General features: G+C 50.6%; 4 protein-coding genes across 4 annotated transcripts; 2 read left to right on the top strand and 2 right to left on the bottom strand.

Annotated features, from left to right (window-relative positions):
- Positions 1-550: 550 nt before the first annotated feature.
- On the top strand, positions 551-2,122 carry PMZ80_009326 (uncharacterized protein; the record flags this gene model as incomplete). Its single annotated transcript, XM_064877721.1, has 1 exon — positions 551-2,122. The coding sequence occupies one exon, from the start codon at positions 551-553 to the stop codon at positions 2,120-2,122; it is 1,572 nt and encodes a 523-aa protein (XP_064726446.1).
- Positions 2,123-4,771: 2,649 nt separating this feature from the next.
- Positions 4,772-5,794, bottom strand: PMZ80_009325 (uncharacterized protein; the record flags this gene model as incomplete). The annotated part of the gene is made up of 1 exon (XM_064877720.1): positions 4,772-5,794. The coding sequence occupies one exon, from the start codon at positions 5,792-5,794 to the stop codon at positions 4,772-4,774; it is 1,023 nt and encodes a 340-aa protein (XP_064726445.1).
- A 5,031-nt stretch (positions 5,795-10,825) lies between these two features.
- On the bottom strand, positions 10,826-11,803 carry PMZ80_009324 (uncharacterized protein; the record flags this gene model as incomplete). Its single annotated transcript, XM_064877719.1, has 1 exon — positions 10,826-11,803. The coding sequence occupies one exon, from the start codon at positions 11,801-11,803 to the stop codon at positions 10,826-10,828; it is 978 nt and encodes a 325-aa protein (XP_064726444.1).
- Positions 11,804-16,673: 4,870 nt separating this feature from the next.
- Positions 16,674-20,214, top strand: PMZ80_009323 (uncharacterized protein; the record flags this gene model as incomplete). Its single annotated transcript, XM_064877718.1, has 3 exons — positions 16,674-16,767; positions 16,813-20,064; positions 20,114-20,214. The coding sequence occupies 3 exons, from the start codon at positions 16,674-16,676 to the stop codon at positions 20,212-20,214; spliced, it is 3,447 nt and encodes a 1,148-aa protein (XP_064726443.1).
- Between the last annotated feature and the right edge of the window lie 1,696 nt (positions 20,215-21,910).

Genomic DNA, 21,910 nt, shown 5'->3' with positions numbered 1-21,910 from the left:
CTATCCTTGATACCTACACGGCAGGAGGGCCTGAGGAAGGAACAACGCGTTGAAACGCGCTAGGCCGAATCAAGGTTAGTCAGCAGAAGATGGAGAGAGCTTCATGATCTTAGGGCATCAAACATCTCCCGATATCACTGCTCGATTCATAGCCTTCATTGCTGTATTGTAGTGAATCGAAGGGCACTTCTTATCCAGTGCAACGGTATAGCATTCCGCAATTCGCAACGATGACCAAGCGCATCGATAATTGCTACTTCATTATTCAACACGTGTTTCCGTGTATGCTGGCTGGCTATCACGCGTACTGAAACAGGCCGACTTCCTTGTCCTCGACCAGGCTACACGACGACCAATTGACTCATCACAATTCATGCTACATATACAAAGACACCACAGTAATCGAGTTTCACTAACGGATGCAACCCGTGCCTTCACTGCTAACACTTAATTCTTGTCACGCTTCATCTAGGCTTGTTCCAAGAGCTGTTGACAGTTTAGGCACAGATCCTCACTTCACGAATTGATAAAAACGTTACTGATCGAAACCATGAGCATCTTCACGAGTATCTACAGAAACACCCTTGGACGTGTCATGCCTTCACCTTCACCAAATGCCCACCCAGTAACTACCTTAAGGAAGAGAAAGTTCGATGCACAAGACAATGACGACAAAGAGTCTATTCTGAGGAGGAGGAAGCGCGAAGATTCCGATGAAGACAATGGCATTATAACAAAGAGGAGGAGAATTGATGAGGACTATTTTGCGCCCATTGTCAATGGGGAAACCTACGAGAGCACAGCCATGGAAGCACCCTCAGGAAGTCACCAAGACCATCACGATACAAACACAAGTTGCGAAACAGATCGAGTGCTGATGCCGCCGCCTGCCCTTACTCCCTCGAAGACTAGACTTGTCAGCCGCATAATTGAGACCGACGGCAGAAGAGCATCTATGGATATGGATAGCGTTTCGCAATTGTCGCTCGGCACGAAAGTCACCCCCCAAAGGGCATCAGACGAAATTATGAATGACTACGATATGGAAAAAGCGAGGAGACACGCTGCAGCCACGAAGTTGCCAGACAACTCGGGCGTGTGGGAACGTGGTGAGAAGGAGTTATTCTTCCACTTGTCCCTCCGTGGATTCGAGCCTTTGCTACCAAACAACTGGATGAAAGATTTCCCTACGATGCCTCTTAGTCTATACGAGCGAGAAGACGAAGAAGGGCCGCCGTTGATCCAGGTTCATAAGCCAAATGGCGAATTCCGAGCGATCAAAGAGCTGCGCGATCTGCTGGATGTGGGGAAGAATGTCCGCGACAAAGTACTATCAAGTCCAGGCGCAAAGCGAGAGGGCATCATAGAAAAGGCGACGAAAAGGTATATCGCTTGGGCATTGCGCGATGTTGGGATCAAGATGCCGACTTCCACAAATGCTATCAGTCCCTTGCCCATACATGTTGTGATTAAGCTCAAATCGCAGCAAACAACGACACAGTGCATCCTGGAGATGAAGAATAAACTACATAATCTACGGGCGCAGCATTGCCGAGCCCGAAACATCCATGCAAGCGTCGAAAGAGATCAAAGCAGCTACGAGACACCAGAATCAGAGGAAGAGACTTGGATCGCAGAAAGCTCGGAAGATGACTTACCAGTTCTATACGGTGTCATGATCTGCAAAAGCATTTTAGCCATCTTCACACTGAACAGCCGTACGCCTGCACCCAAGATGATCTCTTCATGGCCTTCAATGCACGACGGTTACCGACCATCGCCTGCTGCTACAGAAAGCATCTATGGTAACACCATAGAGTCTGTCATCTCCACCGAAGCAAATTTGCAACTCAAGAAGTCAATTCTGGCTACTGCTGACGAAGGGGAACAGCTTGAAGACGACTCGGCGTCAGATCCACGCTTCATCTCAGATTTCGATTTCAGTGATCCGGCAAAGGACGTGTGGAATGCGCTGGTGATAGCTATTGTTGCTATGCAGATTCGGAGGGACATGCTATTGCTTGGGGGAGGTAATCAGGGGGACGATACGCTCGAGGATATCCGAGCTGGAATTGAGGATAACTCGATTATGGATATCGATGATGATGACCCTGATGCGTGAGCTTGAATGTCTGGGGCTGTACAGCGACGATATGTAGGAGGTATAACGAGCCTGTAGATAAATCCGATCATTGCTATTGACCTTGGCACTGTATACGCCCATCTGACTATGAGCAGCTGTTCACAATACAACTGCTTACACATTCATATTCGCATCGCCACAAACTCGTCGTACTCGTACACCCACATGGGCGCAAGTTGTTGCCTGCTTACACAGCACGAGTCACGAAAACCTTATAACCAGGCCCATAAGGGAGGATCAACACACCGGCTCCCATCAATCTTCCTTCTTCCTACCAACTCCAAACAAGCTCCATCTTCTCGGGTCGACACCGGCCCCTCATCGCGTAGATTATATTTGGAGCTCACCACCCAGTTCCGAGAATAACCTCCGAGACTCGCCAACAGTAAATTAGTTCGTGCTCGGATCCTGCAGCACAAGCGGCGCATCTTGAACTCCGACGCAGAACGCACAATCTCGCTTGCTGAGCCGAAGGTCAAGACGAGGTCCGTGCTGAACGTTTCACAAGATGAGGTGAGGTGCGTCCCGCTCCGCCGCCACGCTGGTCCGGCAGATGAAAGCTCCATGAGCGGCGCGGAACCGTTTGTTTGGATTTGGAATGCTGACTTGTATGCGGAGGATGAGGGTTATTCTGCGCTGCGACGAATGGGAGGGAAATGTTCCCACTAGGATCGACAATGTCGAGTCGAATTGACATGAGTCGGTCAGTGGAAGTTGTGATAGTCTACCATTTTGCAAGCCATCACTGTGCTATATGTTCTGTACGGCTTCTATGATCGAAGCATGACCCGTGCAGAGTGGGCCTCTACAGTTTATAGGGTATGGTATGCGCATCTTCAGCACGTCGACGTAGGCTCGGACGATATTCGAGCACGGTCTGTTGCGAATACTACGCACAAACGTCAGCAGAAAGGCCGTTTTCATGGGAATCCTGCTCCAAACAAGTTTCAGCACTGGCAGAAGACTTCAAAGGCTTGGTATCCGCTCTACCCTGACCACTCTACACCATCTGCCACTGTTTGCTTCGCATGCACAGATGGTTTAGTGCTTCGAAGGACATAAGTGGTTTACGAGACCATACAAGGACACGCACATTGCAGTAGTTACGGTGCCATGGAGTCTACTTGCCGTACGGTCCGTAAACCTTCCGAATCTCACCTTATCCAAGACTCGCCCAAGACTCGCCCCGAACCTTCATCCGTTCCGAGCGTACTCTACAGTCCCGCCATGCTGGAGTCAAGCACAGAAATGTAAGGCCATAGACAGGTCCCGCGATACTTGCCCGGCCCATGCACAACCCCAGTCTCGCTTGGGGCTCCTCCGGCACCATCCAAGACCCGTAACATGTCAGACATCGCTTGGGGCAGTCGTATTCGCAACCGAGGCACAGGTGGTGTGATGTGATCGTTGATGATCGACGTTCACCCTGCTTCTCGGAAGGTGCTGCATGCTTTCGGACGAGGTCAGGATTTCGGACGAAGCCTTGTTCCTGGAGACACTGTTCTAGGTACCGAGTCGCCACGGCACGGTCAGCAAGCACACTTGTACGAGTAGAAGCCTCGCAACGAGGGTCTCGTTCACGGAGGGTTCGGAGCACGAGTCAGTCACTGGTTTGGCTACAAGAGCAATGACATTGACTCCTAACTGCCGTGTTGAAACTCGGAAGGGTGCCTTGAGGCTTATGCAACGAGTAATGCAAAATGCCTGATTTGGTATCGAGCGTTACGTTTACGCGCGATGATCTAGATAGACTTGCCAGGTGGTGTGACCTTACTGTAGTACCAGAATCTGCATACACGCACGCTGTGCATACCCGCGAGATTTCAAATGCGACGGCAGCGCTTTGACAGGTTGACAGGTGTCAACGTCCTCGTGATAGGTTACCCAGCGTGCAGCGGACAGGGATCAGCTGATTTTGGCATTTTTGGTTGGAGTTGTGGTGGTCACTGGTTGGATGACGGTGATCTGACATCGAGATCGAGTGTAATGCTAGATTAGTTGAAGTCAGCCAGGGTATATTGTAGGGTGGTTGAGGTTTGCATCATCACTGATGAGGATGGAAGCAAAGGAAAATTAGTAGAGCCAAAAGCTGTGGCTGCATGATGATGACTTGAACGTAGAGACGAACTTGGTTGAATAGAAGGATAGGAGAGGGAGTAATGATTGTATTTCATGAGTGGTAACCATGCCCTCCTGTGCCAGCCTTCCCATAGCGTGGGACGAATACCAGATATCGTCGCCGACTATCCTGAAGAAATTCTGTTCCAGTATATCAACTTAAATCACGTTCATTTTCCACATGAATCAACCCTCCTCGGTATAATGGACCGTGACGTGTCTTTTTTTCTTGGTTTGTGGTTCCGTATCAGAACACCCAAACACCTTGCTCGCCCGTTCTCTCGCTCTCTGGTGCACCCCGTGATCCCCAAGGTATCGTGATTAAGTACAATCGCAATTGATCGAAGGAGAAATTTTGAAAGATTGTATCGCTTGCCCTAGCGCCAAACAAGATGTTATAGTACGCCGCTGTTGAATATGATAAACGCTCAATGAAACGGGTTCGTTACTAATATGTCGTGATCTGAGATGAGAGCAACAACTTAGAGAAGTGTCGTGCCGCAGTAGATGTTACGCCACCGCTGCGGCCACAGCGATATTCCGAGCTCCTGGCGGGGATGTTGCTGGTGATGCGATGATCGTCTCCTTCAAGCAGCGCTCACATATCTGATGGTCACAATTCGTGCAAGCAGGTGCACCAATGCTGAACTCAGTCTTGCACTCGTGGCATGCACCTGTGGTCGGTACGTCTGCAACTTCAGAAGAGACGACTGGCTCGAGTTTCTTTGTTCGCTGTTGCGCTTTTTCGCCTTTCTTCTTAGGCGGATACCGAACACAAGTGGAGCATCGAACGTGTGAGCACTGCGGACATATCTTCTCTTTACCGAAAGTCGACTTGCATTCATGGCAGCTCCAATGTACTCTCTGGCGTTTCCTCTTGTGCACCCGCTCGACGTTCAGTTTTGAAGGTGAATGCCAATCTGCTGGCTCTAATGTCAGGTTGTATTTCTGGAAAATAGCCTGCGCCCTTTCGAATCTAGTCTTGTCACTGGCTGAAACTGCTTGGAGGTATCTCTGCGGTAGTTGTATGCTAGAGAAGTTAGGTGAGTAGCTCCGTATCGTTGAGTTAACGTACGCTTCATCTTCGTCTTCATTCTCGTCTACTTCTATGACATCGGATATGCTGGACAGACACTTCAATGATTCGGCTGCACGTGGCTTCGTGACAAGGTCATGTTGCGTTGTCTTAGCTGCCTCTGCGCCATGTTGTTCTGAAGTCTCCGCCGGAGCGGCTGCGGTCAGCGTCGAAGGTTCAGTACTTGCTTCTGGACTTGGCATCGGAGCAGACTCGGGTTGCGCTGTTGGTTTCGCAACTGGATCTGGCTTTGATGTCTGTATGCCAGTGGATTCGGGCTGAGCTGTTGGTTCCGTCGCTACTTTACCAGCAGTATTTGGTGCTGGAGTATTTGTGGCAGTTGTAGCTGGAGGCTGACTTATGGAGGATTCCGACTTCATCGACGCCTTGATCTTCGCCCACAACTTCTTGATGCCCTTCTTCTGCTTCACGGTGGGTGCTGTTTGTGTCGAGTCCATGGCTAAGAATGATTGAAAGAAACACTCGAATCGCTGGTAATCTGCTTTACGATCTGAACGTCCGTTCCTGCTAACTTCCTAGCAACACAACAACATCTGATCCAGGTGTATGGATCCCAGAGCTTAGGTTGCGAAGTCGAACTTTGGTTGGGCGCCGAAGAAATGATTTAGGCGTACCGAGCTTTCGGGATGCCGAAACCCAGGTAAGATCTTGTAGATATGGTGTGACAAGGAGGTCGTTAACAATTTACACGTGTCAATGATAGTGTTGTGGCCTGATTTGACGTTGTAGGTTGTTTGTTGAGTTCAGCTGTTGACTTAGCAGAAGCAGAGCAGCAGATCGTTGTAGGCAGAGACGGCCGTCCGCGGGAGTGGTAACTGGAAAAGCCGGGGCGAGCCAGCGATTATTGGGAAAGATCAAATGTCAATTGTGTGCAGATTAAACAGGATCAGCAAATGAACTCCTCTTTCTCGTTTGCGGGAAGATGCACGACAACGTGGGAGAAGAAGCAGGTTGCAGCGGACGGATCCCCCGTACGGTCTGCCAGCACAGGTGCAAGGACTGCGAAGAACACGCTGCGCTGCAGGCGACAGTAGTGCTCGCACACGGCGCGCCTCTGGATTTGGTTGGTGCCCCTCATGCAGCTATCTTCACGCCAGTCTGGCACTTAATAGACTTTCCGGCTTGCCGAGACGGGGACGCCCAAGCTACGAGCGTACCGCAAGACAGTTTGGGTTTGGGCGGGTCGGTTAGAGGCCGACGATCGATGGCACCCACGGATGCACTACGCTAGCGTACAAAGATTGGAAGATATCCCAGCTCTGTACATTTTTTGCAGCCTGTTATAGCCGTCGCCAATCCTCTGGGCTCAGACCCACGTCTACACGGGTGTTTAATTAGGACTGTTGCTTGGGAAGTCCCGATGCAAATGTTCGGGTCAATGCTGTCGACTTTTCATTACTCGAATGGTATACGTATTGCTCGCCGCCCGTTGGTACTGCTTGCTCTGAAGAAGTCGAGGTCAACGCTTAGAAGCAGAATGGGAGACTTTGGCAGCATAGTATCAAGGGAACCATGTTCAGCGCGCCGAGATGTTTGGCTCCTGCGGTCTCTCCGGTGGGCTGGACAAGCGATGTCAGGCCCGTGTCAAGGCCGCTGAGCTTCGTTTGGGCCTTGAAAGTACATGCATCAATTTCCATCAGCACTTGAAGTGTGCCGTCTGCTGTCAAGCGTACTACGGAGTACTCCGTACCCAAGCAAGTTAGGATCCAAAATGGATTTGATGTGGCCTATCAGAACAGGCGTCCGCTTGCTTGTCAGCAGTTCGGCGTTTCGCTTCGAGCATTCGATTCCTTGCATGACTCTTGTGCACCACAGCTAGAGTAGCTTACCTAGTCATGCGCGTCTTGATCTTTCTTAGCATGGTTTGAGCTCAAATGCCAACACATCAAGCTTGGAAAAGATGCTTGCGACGTCACCATGATCTGAGAAAGTGACAGCCTGAATCAACGGGTCCAGGATACAGCCGTTCGCCAAATTCTGCAATGCACATTGGGCGTCAAGTCTTCTCATTCTCTGGTGCGAATAGCATCATACATACGAGCAAAACACTGATTGATAAGTACTTTTTGGCGGTCTGACACTTTCGATGGGTGATGTAGGTCGCGGTATGGCGACTGAAGAATATATGCCGTCGGACTTGCACAGATCACTAATACAGAATACACCTGAGGTAGTTCTCGTGAAGCTAGAAGAGTATCTTTAATGATCGACCTTTTGGATGAACCTGCAGGGTGCGACAGGTTCGTGCCTTTTGCTCCGTCTTCCGATGCGAAACCTTATATCATTCGATTTTGTCGAAAGAAGAATCATCTCCGGCTCCACTAGGTTGGGAACATCGAAATGCTTTACTGCAAGATCAAATCATTTGTTCATGACGATCAGGCTATCAAACGGCAAACGATCCTCGAGCGTATGGTCATTGTCATAGAGTGTCAATGACTTCAAGCATTGCTTATTGCTGTCGAGGTTGCATTGCCATCTCAACAGGGTGCGCCCGATGATCCGCACCAGGTTGTGAAGTTCGCTTGCGTCCTTTTGTCGACACGAAATAGAACAAGGGCGTGTACAGTATCATCACTGAACCTCTAGCTCAACGCTAGCTGTACATGTCTTCTGTCTGTCGAGGTTGGCCTGCTGATCCTGAACTGAAGACGAACGACGAACTGACGAAGGATCGCAATGCCCTAGCGGCCGGCTTGAGGATGCTGGACGAGAGTCCTGGTATACGCAAGGACACTAACATCGACGTTAGTGACCGTTTCGAGGCTTCTAATGCACAGAATACCCATCCGAGCTTCGTTGTCGCGGGCGGATGCACTATCAGAATGCTCAATATACCTACTCTTTTCTAGGTATGTGAGCAGAACTAACCCTACTATATCGAGCATGTGAGAGTTCAAGTGAGGCATATGTGTATATTCCTATATGTCCATCTCACCCCAGCCCAGTACCGTTATATACTTTCGAGCGCAACGATATGCTAGTTCCTCTTCTCGACCTCTCACCACGTAGTACTGAGGGAAGACCTGGCTCGAAGCTGGTCCATTCATTGATTTCGGGAATCGCCTCGTCGTGAGACGGTCCGATGCACGGAAGACCACTTCAAGTCTATGGTAATATCCATACTGGTGGTGTGCTCAGCCTCTACGCAGTTTCAATATCGAGAAACAAGCATATTTTGCTCCATTCATGCTAGCAGCTTTTGCATTTGAGACGCAGCAACCATAGCCGTTCGTCGTCCGATAACCTCAACCTCACGCGAAGCGTGTCTCCATCAAAAAGACCACTTCGAGCAAAACGAGCTTTTAGCAATTTAACATCGAGCTGGGCAACGATAACTCAGTCCTCTCCAGCAAGTTTCTTCTCAATGTCCTCCACGTCCTCGGAGCTTTCTACCTCGATCACTCGGTTCACTTCCGCTTGACTTCTCATCAATTCTACTGCTCCGGCGTAAGACATTCTTTGGTTGGGATTGCAGTTCTCTGGAAGATAGTATAGCAGGACGTATGGAACGGACAGGCGTCCGGAAGGCTAAAGGGGCCCCTCGCGTTAGCCAATGGTCAGATAGTGGGCATTCGAATGGTCTATGAGCCTTGAGGTTCGCCATGTTCTTGACTAGGTGGGCATAGTAAAATGTCGATCGCAAGAGTTTAGGCTTTGGGGAGCAAAGGTTCGCAGCAGTCGGGTCATGCCAAGCAGTCATTGCACAGCTGATGCGCACTGGCTGTCCGAAACGTCATCGACTCAAAGGGAATTGATGCTTCGGCTTACCATGGTCATTGGGTAGCTTAGCAGTATGAAGCGTGGCGATGATTCTGGAAGTTCGTCTGTTAAGTCGCGCACATCTGAGTATGTTTCATCGCTAGCGGCCTTGATCTCTTGGGTCTTGATATCAATCATGTCTGCAAAGACTCCGTGTCAGTTTCAGCCAAGCCTGTAGGGATTCTTTGAGAACCAGGTAGAGTGGAATCTCAACGCGCAGGGTTCGTCAGCGGACCGGAGCACCCCAGTGGCCTCCCTGGTTTCGTCCGGTATATGCCGCGCTGTTGAGCAGGAGGCCTAGCTTACATATTTTGGCCTGAGGGTTTTTCGCTCTCGAGGTACCTAGCCGGAACCTCCGTAGGGCATCTTTCGTCTCCTGTGAGAACGTGTAAAGACTGCCTGACTGGAAATGTCAGATGGGACGTGCATTGTGCTTTCTAGGGGAACCGTAAATACCATCGTGAGGCGTGGAGACAGGCGTGCGGATGGATGTTCTGCGCAAGCAGGAATGGCACACTATTGCCGTTGCTGAATCGACCGACAGTGTCTGTTTGTCAAAGTAGCAGGGCTCAGGATGCAACTTCGTTTCTGCGGACAATTCGACGCTGACTTCTGATCTAAGCGCGCACTATCAAGTCTGAGTATAGGACGTTATGAACGCTCGAAAAGGCTATGCATACTGTACTTGGCTATCTTAGGCCACTACGTCATCCAGGAGGCTTATCGATTAGTCGAATGTGACAGCCTTTCGAGGTGACGCGATTAGTGTCAGAGAGGCAGTATACTAGATCGAGGTGTGGTGACTACAGATATCGCAAGCAACAGAGACAAATTCAAATGCCCAGACCACCAGGCAGCGTCAGAATTCACCGATATTGCTAACCTTGATGTAGAAGTGATGCCGTACCTAGAAGGTGGCAGATCGTGCTTGAACAGGCAAGGTGCGGCGGTACACTGTCTCTTCTGGGACTAGATATATCGGTGAATTCTGTCGCTACCTGGTGAGACGGTGAAGCAGAATTTCAAGGAGAACGAAGGTACTCTGGGGAGTCCCATCAACTCCACCGCATGATATCGTAGCAAGCATCAGGACCCAGCTTGATGCAGTGGTTTATTCGATCCTCGCGTTGGCCTTATACGTCGATCTATCCATCTTCATCTACGATCCGTACCAACCTCACACCTTCCCAACGCTTGCACTCTAGCCTTCTTAGACACCAGCGACCGTTCCGGCCGCTACGTGTTGCCACACCCCATGATCTCTGCGCCATCCACGAATTCCACAGGACTCACTCTGCATCATCTCGTTGTCGTTGCCTCCGAATACGGGCCGAAGATTAATTCGTTGGCTGTCACGCTTGTCCCGTGATCGCAAGAACCGTAGTCACTTTGCTTTTGATCTACATCAGCAAATATCTTATTGCTGTCTGCTGTGCTTCATCGTCGTGGTTGTCGGCCGTCTCTAGAGCCCACAGCCTAGTCTACCACTTCCAGTGCCCCACCCTGTGCTAGGCAAATATGGCGCGGCGCATGTGGTTGTCAGATGCACTACGCGCTTTGGCAGCATTTGTACCGACGGCATCGATGGCTTTGAACTTATTTTTCGTGTCAAGAAACTCCGTGCCCAAAACAATTAATCTCTGTGCGCTGGGAAGAGCGGCAGCATATTCTTGTCAACACGTCCTTCGTCGCAGTACGGGTTCAGCTCAGGCATCGTTGTCTTTTTTGGTATTCACTTCGTCATCACTGTCGTCTTCTCCTTCGACTTGCACACGTTTGCCCGAAACACCTTTCTCAACTTCAGGAACGAGCGAATCCATATATGCGCGATCAGTGCCAACCAAGGTTACGACGTTCCTGCTCTTCCCCCAGCGTGGATAGCTGCCAACCTTGACGCCATTTGGTGCAACCTTTTTCGAAAGCTCGGTCAAATATGGAGCAGCGCTGCTCTCAGCGAGAGGCGTCGAGAACAGGACACGGTAGGTTCCACTTCCTTCAGGACTCACTAGTCGTGGCAGTATCATAGGCTTCAGACCCTCGAGCAGAGCCTCGAACAAGCGCGGAACACCAGGTAGAATGTGAACGTTGCCATTCACGACTGCGATCGGTACCCACAAATCGTCCTTCACAAACAAGATCTGTTCCTCATCGGGCCTCTTCTCGTCATATGGCAGAATCACCATTCTCTTCTTTGCTTCCAGCGCAGGACTAGGCTCGTCCCACCTGAAGTTCGGCTGGGATTTGTGTGGCTTGCTCAACTTTTTCATCTTCTCGAATGCAGTATCGTGCAGCTTCAGAGGCAGGTTGAAAGCCTTTGCTATGCTCTCGTAGGTGATATCATCGTGTGTTGGGCCTATTCCACCGCTGGTCACCACAAAATCATAGTTCTTGGACATGCGTTGAGCGGCCTCGACGATCTCTGATTCATCGTCGGCAATAACCTCGACTCTCTTCAATGCAATGCCGAGCTGGAAGCAAAACTTCGCAAGATATGCCGAGTTCGTGTCAACTGTCTTCCCACCCAGAACCTCATCTCCTATTATGATGCAGCCAGCCGTATGAATCTGTCTCTGCTGTGGTGATGTCATCCTGATATTCGAGCTCAGGGCGGCGGCAGATCGATGGGCGTAGTTCGGAAGCGGTTTAGAGAGGTGTCGTGCCAGTTGAGACAGACGGGAAAACATGGGATCAACTACCTTACTGTCACGGCAGATGGAGTCGGAAATATTTCACGTAGGCAAGGAAGCTGTCATGGTTTTAGATATGAACGACGATCGAGCTTTGGCATGGAGGAGTTTGAGTTTCGCAGGCGTCTCCGATTTCTGTTCACAAGCTTCCGATGAAGCGGAACCACTGCAGATCGAGCCCAGATGTGCCGGCAGGGGGGACCGTTATCGATACGTAGTTACTGTTTGTTCTTCCCACCAGTTCCGAGCTTCTCGGAATTCAGGCTAGGACGTACGTATCCCCATAGCAGAGGTGACTATCCTATATCTATAAGCAAACACGATGCTTGTGCTCTCAAAATCTCATGACCGACCAGAACATCACAAATCGCATATGGGGTGCCCTTGGTAAAGCATTGTGGGCTTCCCACCTGCTCTGGCCTTTCTCCTGTTCTTGTCCCATATTCAACTCAAGCCAATGTGGATGGACGTTGCGATAACGGCGGCACGAGAAGGTCTAACATGTTGCTATGGGTGATTGTAGCAGCCTACGGTCTCCAGCACAAAGTGACCTTGAAATGCGACAAGGCCGGCTTACGGCATTCCTATGTCTTAGAGTGACGCGCCAACTAATGTGTGACAGGTTCCTTTATGGCCTGAGAGCAGTCCATGTTCCGTTCTCCTGATCTGAAAGCAACTGGCGTTGAAGTTTGGATTATAGGCCCTTCACTATACTTGCGCGATTCTTGGTATATCTTGTGTCCAAAAGAAGGACAATTCGACCTGCGAATCAAAAGGTATGAGGAACCTGGCAACTCGGTAATGACAGCTTGCATCATCGAGCTCCACCGAGTAAAACGCTGAAAGCACAACAAGTTCAAAGCCAGATGTTCAATGTGACCATTGCAGACAGCGATGCATTACCAAAAGCACAGTCCTAGGCATACCTCGGCAAGCACCGTCACGACTGGGAGAAGGCACTCTTGAGACTCTTCGAGCGGCATCGGACAGGTGTTTGAACGCAAGGCCTGCGCCGAACGAGTGACTGGCCGTTTCACCCTCTTAAGTTTCTGCTTTCAAGGCGGTCACGTTGGTGGATCAAGCCATTCAAGGGCATACTGGCTTTGGCAGCTGCACGGTCCGAGGCAACACAACCATAATAATGAACAAGTACCGATGCGAACTTCTGTTCTCGGGACGGTGACAGCGAGTCAGGACAGTCGACTCAGTGAGGTTGCTGAAACTCATCCTTATGCGCCTGGTCCATGATGGAGTGGTTTGTTCCAGGATGGCAGCTGTGTTTTGCTCCTTATGTGTACCCAGTCCGGGGTACCCACGTCTCGGAAGGACCGGGCTACCACGTGAGTATCTGACCTTGCAGTACTTGTGATAATGGAAGATGTGTCTCGTGCAAAGCCTTGGGCTTCACCATTTATGCTACTTATATGTCCTGTGTTGTAAGGCGGTTCGCTTTGTACCTGACCCCATGCCGCCATCTGTCAAAAAGAATGCCGGAAAAAGCTTGTCTTAGCAGAAGCAAAGAGATCCGCCTCCGAGGAAGTTGAACGATCGAACGGCCCATGGCGGAAGCTTCCGCGCTAATTTAAAAGCACTGCGGTACTCCGTAACGCATAGTCTTGGAAACCATGCGCCTGCATCTGCGTCCCGGGTCACCACGGCTTGAACGGCACTGGAGTTGCTTGAAATCAGATCTTGACACTCGTTGTTCCTTGGAATAGTATGATGGACGTCTTCCCAGCAGAGATGTTCGATCTGGTAAATGGACTGTGGTAAGCCACTGATCAAGGCAGCCCGCTCCTCTAAATATGTTCGTCGATGGCACGCATTAGTTCGATCCAAACACGAAAAGCGGCACAGCAACGCTGCCAATACCCGTTAGAGAGGACAAGAACAGCCATAAGAGGTTGCATACTGGTCGTTAGGAACACGACTCGAAGTGTTCGATCTCGTGTCTTGAGAACGCACAATCATTTTATGTCACGCATAACTACTTCCACGTAGAAAGTGTGGAACGCCAGGCGTTATTAACTCATAGCGAATGATGGTAGAGTAGTGGTGGATTTACAGTTCCGTGACTTTGACAGCGCTGTGGCCAAGAACAGGTCTCGATGCCAGTAATTACATCCAATGAAGTCTTTCCTGTTTTTGCCTTTCCTGACTTAGTTTAGCAGTATCTTCTCAACCATGCAGCACATACGCTGACACGAACCAGCTCATTCTTATGATGAACTTGAGCGTCTGGACGAAGAGATGCACGTGCAGTCAATTGCCAACGTCCTCGCGTAGCTTGCGCACAACTTCTTTGCCGTGCGTAGCGTGAAAGTAACTTCGAAGCCACTCGTGTTCTTGGTAGCTTTGTCATGCAGCTAGACACTGGTGCCCGTCTAGATTCAATCCGTTCTCCAACAAGCTTTGAGGTATGTCTCATGACCTGTGTCTCTGGTCTTCGCAAGACGTGCTGTGCTGTGTCACTACTTTCTAGGCTTGAAAGACACCAATGCGTGCAATTGTGGTTCGAGGACGAACGTAAGACGACCAAGCATGCAGCACTCATCGGAGGCTCTAATAAGGACGTTTCCCATGACTGGATTAGCTACAACGGTTCGCGGCGCTTTAGATCTCGATAGAGAAGAGTCACTACAAATCATACCATACAATGTCTCGAATACTCGAATATGGATGAGGCATCTTCTGGTATAGCCGGGCTGCGTTATCCCACGATTATGCTCCAGGATGCCAAAATTACCCTCACAGTGCTCCAAAAGACCCCAAGCCTGAGCTTTTACTGGAGCCTGCGGACGCTGGTTGTGCTCGATTCTCGAGGCGAGAAGATACAAGCATATTGAAAGGCCGGCGTCTGAACACAATCCGTACTGACAATGTTCAGCAGATGTCAAGTACACAGTAGGACTGAAGACCCTTCTCATGCTTGAGCACCACGAGCGCTTAACCTAGCATGCCGATACCCCACAGATCCGACCCCAGACTGCAAAGCTAACAGCATGTGGCGTGGTGCTTTAACCAGCTCCGCTGGTGCTCATTTCCACAGTGTCAGCATTCAGCACGCATAGAGCCCAGGCTTCTGAAAGAAATCTGCTATGCTCCATACTCTCAAGCCTGGACAGCAAAGCAAAACTCTGGTACAATGTCCTTTGCCCTCATTTCTTGCAGCAAAGGTTCCGAATCTCATACTGGCTAGGCTCCAAGCGCAATCAGAAGATTTCTTCATCCAGCGTGCAGCACGAAAAGACAGTTGTCTGGGGATGTAAGCCCCAGGGTTCATGAGACGTTTAGCGTGCTTCTCTTTTCATGTGTGCGCCTCGCTATGTTGACCAATCGCGCTCCGCCACTAAACCCTAGGTATCCATACTTACGGCTAGTTGCACAATTTGGATCGTTGAATCCAGGTCCGGCCTTGTGCCGTGGGTTCTCACATTCTGTGCAGGAGCATCTATGTGCGGCTAGTGAGCAGAAAACAGCAACCAGCCGCAGCTGCTGTTCGATCGATGCAAACTGTAGCCGATGCAGCAGACGGATCCTGCCATGCAGCTGAGCCAAGGGCACATTATTCCGATAGGTCTTGGTCGTTGATGATCTCGAGGTCCTTGCCTCCAAAATTATATGTAGTGGCTGGCGATCACACTGAAATTTTTACTGTTTGTGCATCGAAGATTCTCTCACCCGAAGAGAGCATGTGTGCGGTGATCTTGTGGCGTGGATCGACGAACTGAAGCTCTGGGGTCGAGGGAGCTTATGGGCACCGCTGGGGATAAGCGGAGGTGTCGGGCATGCTTAGACCAACGAAATACTGCATCTGAGTTCCACCAAGTTTGACCCCGGAAGGACTGGTCTTGTGGTAGGAAGCAGCTAAAGCCTAGCAGCAAGCCAAGAGGGCGTGCGACTCGCTGTATCATCACTAGTTGATTCCTATTCTGTCGTACCGTGAACTTACCTCTCGAGCCTGCGCTCCGAGTCGGCGCCCACGATGTCGGCCTATTTCTCATCTGGTCCCGTAGAGAACTCGACTTCTCTACGGACCCTGTATCTCGTGGTTCCCGTTACAGAGTGCTGTATATGAGAGCTTCTTTGCTTGTGTGGCAATTTCCTGCATGCATCAGACTACGATCCAAGGACATCCAACCCCAGGAACAGCTCAAGCGCTTCTTCAAGGCTGTTCGCTTGCACTCTCCAAGCAGTTTGGCCAACGAGAAACCCTGCCGCATTTGCCAGAAGACCTGGGCGGCCAACTAGATTTGCTTGCCACTGTCCAGTGACGTTGAACTGCAGCACTAAGAGGACTGCCTCGTACCTGCCTGGGTAGACCACGAAGGACGAAGTAACTGCAAGAGTACCCATACGATCGGCTCAGGCAAGATACCAAGTACCTCCGCCGTCACTACAATTGCTCCTACGATCAACAGAGCAAAGTCATTCCAGACTTCACGCGCCTTCAACTTGCTGCTTCTACACTCAACTCGCAGTCCAAGCAGCTTGCAAATATTAGCCCTCTGAACCAGCTGGTCTGCTGCAACGATTGTACTTCTCTTCAAGCCTCATATTCTTGTTTCTGCATTATCAATTTAGAAGTCGCGAGCTGGACTTGACGACTGCTGCGAATACAGCTGAGAATAATTGGATCTGAACATACGACTACTGAACGAAGCATCCTCGTTGTTTCATCACACGTATCTATTGAAGAGCTATTCTCGGCAGGCCTTGGATGTGCAGCTCAGGTTTTTATGTCTGTTTGATACAAGAGCGAGAACATCCCTACGCGGTTCGTTGTCACATCAGAGGGTTGTGGATCTTGTTGGCCGTTTGGTCTGATCACCTCTTGCCCTAGACCGCGTTGAGCAAGTGCGTGAACATGGCTGAAGACACAGCTGTTACTTCCAAAGCCGGCGCTGAATCACCAAGCAGCAGTCAGGCTCCGGGCGATTCGCCCGGTCAGAAGGGAGCCCGTGAGTACTACCTGCATATTTCTTGTCAGGCTCTAACAAAGACAGCAGCAAAACCAACGACGACCCGGTCCGCGCCAGCCGCCAGCCCTCCAGCTCCGGTTGTGCCAAATTTTCCTCCACCCAAGACTGACAAACCAAGACCACATGTCTGCTTGACCTGCACGAGGTCTTTTGCCAGATTAGAACATCTCAAACGGCATGAGCGATCGCATACGAAAGAGAAGCCATTTGAATGTCAGTCATGTACAAGATGCTTCGCCAGACGAGATCTGTTGCTACGACACCAACAGAAGCTACATTCCACCACAACGCCCTCATCGAGACCTCGGAATGGTCGACGGGAAAGTGCCGCCGGCGTTGCCGGTAGCAGGGTTCGTAAGAACTCGATGGTCAGCACTCAAAATCAAACAATGAGACCACGGGCGAACACTTTGAGCCACGTGGATGCGTCGACTCTCGGGATGATGTCGGGAAGTGCTTTCAACAGATCGTTTGTTCCAATGCACAGCCATCATAATAGCTTCAGTACAATGTCAAGTATGGGCAATCTGGGTTTGCGAGGAATGGGCATGTCTAACAGTGCCTCTATGATGGGCTTGCCTCGGCTCGATACGAACTCGGTAGCCTCACATGTATCTAATGGCCTACGTACCGCACCGCCTTTCGGCGGTTTCCCAGCAGACTTCGACCTAGAAATGATGTCCTACGATACAGGTCATTCCCACACCATTAATCCTCACGAGCTGCACACCCCGAGCTTGCAAGGTCTTGGTATTGATGGCTCGGCCGACTACGGTGATGGTCACTATTCTGGCATGCCGAACTCGCAAGCGATCGTTGACGAAGATGCGGGCTTTGACTGGATGGCTCATGGTTTTGAGCAGCAGATGTCTTTCATGGGTGCCGAGAATGCTATCGAGTCCTCACCTTCAGCCATGGACACTAACAGTCCTGCTACATTCCCTGATGCCGCCGCTCACCGGTCTGGTTCTCAAGTAGCGCAGGGCCAATCCAAGATGGACCACATGTGGCAATTGCCCGCAACGACTCAGCAGCACTCCATCAATAGTCCGATGAGCATGGATATTCAGGCTTTGTTCGCAGACATGCCTCCATCGGCGGAGAGCACCATTTCACCGAAGTCGCTGCTGGCGCAGAACAATGCCGGTTTTGATATGTATTTCGCCACTCCCCCGGAATTATCAACTATGGATACCTCGAACATGTCTACGATGTCCAACGGACCATTTCCGTTGCCCTTCAAACACGAAAACGTTCCGTCAACTGCCTCAACAGCTTCGATAGACAGTAGCATGCGGCACAGTTCAATCACCACGAATTTTGGTGATCTTGTCACAGAACAATTGCGAAACTCAGTGATTGCTAGCTTGTCTCAGTTTACCGGCTTTGGTCAGCGCAGACAGTCGGCGCCTGTGGTCAGCTCACCTTTGACCCCTGGTGGCAGCACCAAGGCTAAGGTGTTCAACGCCAACACATTTCCGACCACGTTGGACCTGCAGAGGTATGCATCGGCGTACTTCAGGTTCTGCCACCCTCACTTGCCATTCCTACATCTTCCCACGCTTAACTTCGAATCTCCCGAGTATTCGACCTCCCACAGGAGTGCTGGACCCTATGCGCACTATGGTGCGGCAAATAATGCTATCGGAGGGAGTTGTTTGCTGCTGTCTATTGTGGCCATGGGTGCGCTGTATGAGAACGAGGCGAGCGTTTCCAGAGAGCTTTTCGAGTATGCAAAACGGATGATCAGCAATTACCTGGAAGGACGTCGTAAAACAAACGCCAACCGAAGCCTGTTTGCGTCCCATCACAATATGGACAGCGAAGATACGCCTTTGTGGCTAGTGCAAGCAATGCTGCTGAACGTAGTCTACGGCCACAATTGTGGTGACAAGACAGCCGCTGACATAGCCAGCAACCACTGTGCTGCCCTTGTGAGTCTCGCTCGAGGCGCAGAGTTGGCCAAGCCGTATCCGAGTTTTGTCAACACAGATGCTTGGGCTGGTCCTGGTCAGGATAATGGCGACGTCGAATGGCTTGAGTGGAAAATTCTCGAGGAGCGCAAGCGTACCTTGTATTCCATTTTCGTCCTGTCAAGCATGTTAGTCATGGCCTACAATCGCGCGCCTGCCTTGACAAATTCTGAGATCAGGCTGGATCTACCATGTGACGAAGAGCTTTGGGCAGCCGAGAGTGCTCACGCCTGGCGTGCATTTGGTGGCATGGCTGCAGTGAAAAGTCGCTCGATACCCTTCGCTGGCGCTTTGACTCACTTACTCACCGCTGCGCAAAGAGAAAAGCAGGCTGCCGAGCAGAACTTCGGAACAGATGGGTGGCACCAAGAAGCACCAAACTCTGTACTGAAGCCGAGCTCATTCGGTTGTCTTGTCCTGATCGACGCTCTTCACAATTACATCTGGGAAACTCGTCAGCGCCACCTTGGACGACAGTGGACGCCACAGGAAGTCGAAGCAATGCATGCGCATATTGAGCCCGCGCTTCGGGCTTGGTCCACGGCTTGGAGCTCGAATCCGTTGCATGTCATCGAACGACCGAATCCCTTTGGTGCTGGTCCACTACCAGCCGACAGCATTCCCTTGCTGGATCTAGCTTATGTCCGGCTCTTCGTGGATTTTGGCCGTTCAAAGGAAGCATACTGGCAACGAGATTATGACAGTATGGCGCAAGAGCTTGCCAAGGGCCCAGAGACGGGTTACAATGGCAGCATGGGCTCGCACGGGGCCGCGAGTTCTTCGTCACCGCAGATCAACCGCAACGGGGCTCATGTTGACGCTCTCAACGTCGAGTCACCCGAAGATGGGATGGAAATGTTGCAAGGGTCAAATAGCAGGCCGTCAAGACGGGAGCGACATCTGCGAAAAGCTGCATTCTATGCCGCCGATCACCTCTTCAATGCGGACCGGCTTGGCGTAGCTTTTGCTGAAAAAACTTCGCGTGATTTGCCGATGCAATCGATCTTGTGCGCTTGCGACAGTGCTCAAGTGTTGTCCGAATGGGTGACTGCATTGCAGGAGCGTGTTGGGAGATATGTTGGTGTCATTGGCAGGGATGAGATCAACCTCAACGAAGTTCCGGCGGTGCTGATGCTCGACGAAGAAGATCGCACCTTGCTGGCTCGAGTAGACGGGCTGCTGAACAGTAGTGAGCAGAAGAGTGATAACAAAGCTGCACTCTTCGAGGCTCGCAAAGGTGGCTATGGGAGCCGCATCTTGGTACAGACTTCGCAGACAATGGCTCGAGCCGCCGTTTGGCCAGGTAAGTTTTCAGGGCATTTCCGTCGCTGACCATGCTAATATGACCATAGTGACGAGACTGATGTCGCAGTCCCTTGAGATTCAGGCAGGACATGTGACAGCCAGAGTCCGGGCCTCCGTGGCACAGCAGCAAGTCTCCCAAGCGGCTTGAATGTCGAGCACACAAGACGGCCACTTCATGTTACCTCTCCCCGAACTATGTCCCGGAAACGAAACGGTCAATCCTTGAAGGCCGCTAATGAGTGAAGAAAATGTGAAATATGAACATATACTGCTTACAAGAGATACCCATGTTGATACGAGCTATGACTTGAAGAAGGGAATCTTGGACTTTGGAGGGATAGTTGCTACATAATCTAAAAGTCATGTCGTGGATTTAACTGCCGGATGAGAGGAGAAGCTACATGGCGTTCGGGCGGGCATTCGTGGGTTTGCTCCTCCTTCATGAACTGGGTCATTGCGTCACTATGGCATACCTGAAGCTTTACGGATGCCTCGTCTCGCGGATGTCAGTGATGTACTCTAAACACTGCACTTCTGAATATACTGTACTGATGTCCTGCATCACCTCCCAAACTTACAAGCTTGCCGTTCTAGCTTCCCAACTTGTCGATCTAGAACGGCAACGTTGTTTGTCCGGGAGATGCTGCATCTGACATGGTCGAGTGTGCCGCGTCACTGGCACCAGCACGTTAGATCTGAGATTTAGGTTACCGAGTTCTATCTCCGGAGTCCGTGCTTACCGACAGCGAGTGAGGCAGATATCGTTCACCATAGTACTGCGGAGATCTATGTTCATAAGAACGCATTTTGGCCGATGTCTGTACCACAGTTTTATACCGAACACAAGATTGAAGGAGCACTCCACGCCAAGATGGGAGAGGTTGGGGAAAAGGATACGAATTGTCTGTGGTTGCAATTTTGAGTTCTCGTAAAAAGGCTATGAGCAAGATCTATTCGAGGCGGTAGAAACTACCGCTTGATGCTTACTGTGCACGCTTTCCGTCATTAAGTGTGGATTTTGACGTCGAAGGTTAAAGTTGGCGAGGAGTGAGCTGGGGGCGATACCACTAGCGTGTATTCTCGCTCTGAGCAGTTACAGCCGAGTTACAGTACAGTAATTGCAGCACAGTTGTATGATTCTTAAGCCCATGTGTTTGGTTGAGCTGAAAGTCACTCGTCTTTGGTTGTCTGTAGATACAATACCGTGCTGACCCAACAACGATATCCTGGTAGAGTGCTTTGTCAGACAATAACAAGAGTACCGTAGGCCTCCGCGACGATAACCATATCTTTCTTGGCATCCTCTCGTCCTTAGTGTGGCTCTGATGGTCACAGAAGGCGATCTCGGCGTATGCTGACACGTCTCATGTTGTCCCACGTCGACGTCAACAACGTCTAGTACAAATTTGTGATAGCAACACTACTGCACCTCACAAAGAGTTCATGTCTTCAATGGCCACGCATGAATCAGTGTCATTACGGTGAGCATGCGATAATATGATAATATGCTCGAAAATCAACAGACAGAGTCTGCGCTCTGTGCCGGGCGAACCTTCTGATAGGCTAGTAGGTCCACCTGCGGCGCGCTGACTTTACTGATGCCATCGAAGCCATGGATATTGCATCTTGGCTTCACTGTAACGGCACCGTGCCGACCACTCTTCGAAGACTTTGCCCTTGGCAGGCTCCTTCCTTTCGCTCTTGCCATCCACGAGATCAATTCCAAGCTTTGCAATCTGTTCGCTACCATTTCTTAACCATCTTGAGCATCTCTTACCATTGCTTCACTTTGGCTTCTCATCCACCTTCATTACTCCAGCAGAAACCGAACCTTCCCACATATG

Source organism: Knufia obscura, assembly GCF_036327395.1.
Source record: "Knufia obscura strain CCFEE 5817 isolate CBS 148926 chromosome Unknown scaffold_13, whole genome shotgun sequence".
NCBI classification, from domain to species: Eukaryota; Fungi; Ascomycota; class Eurotiomycetes; order Chaetothyriales; family Trichomeriaceae; genus Knufia; species Knufia obscura.
Note: the sequence above shows the minus strand (reverse complement) of the source record. Positions and strands in the feature narration are given on the sequence as shown.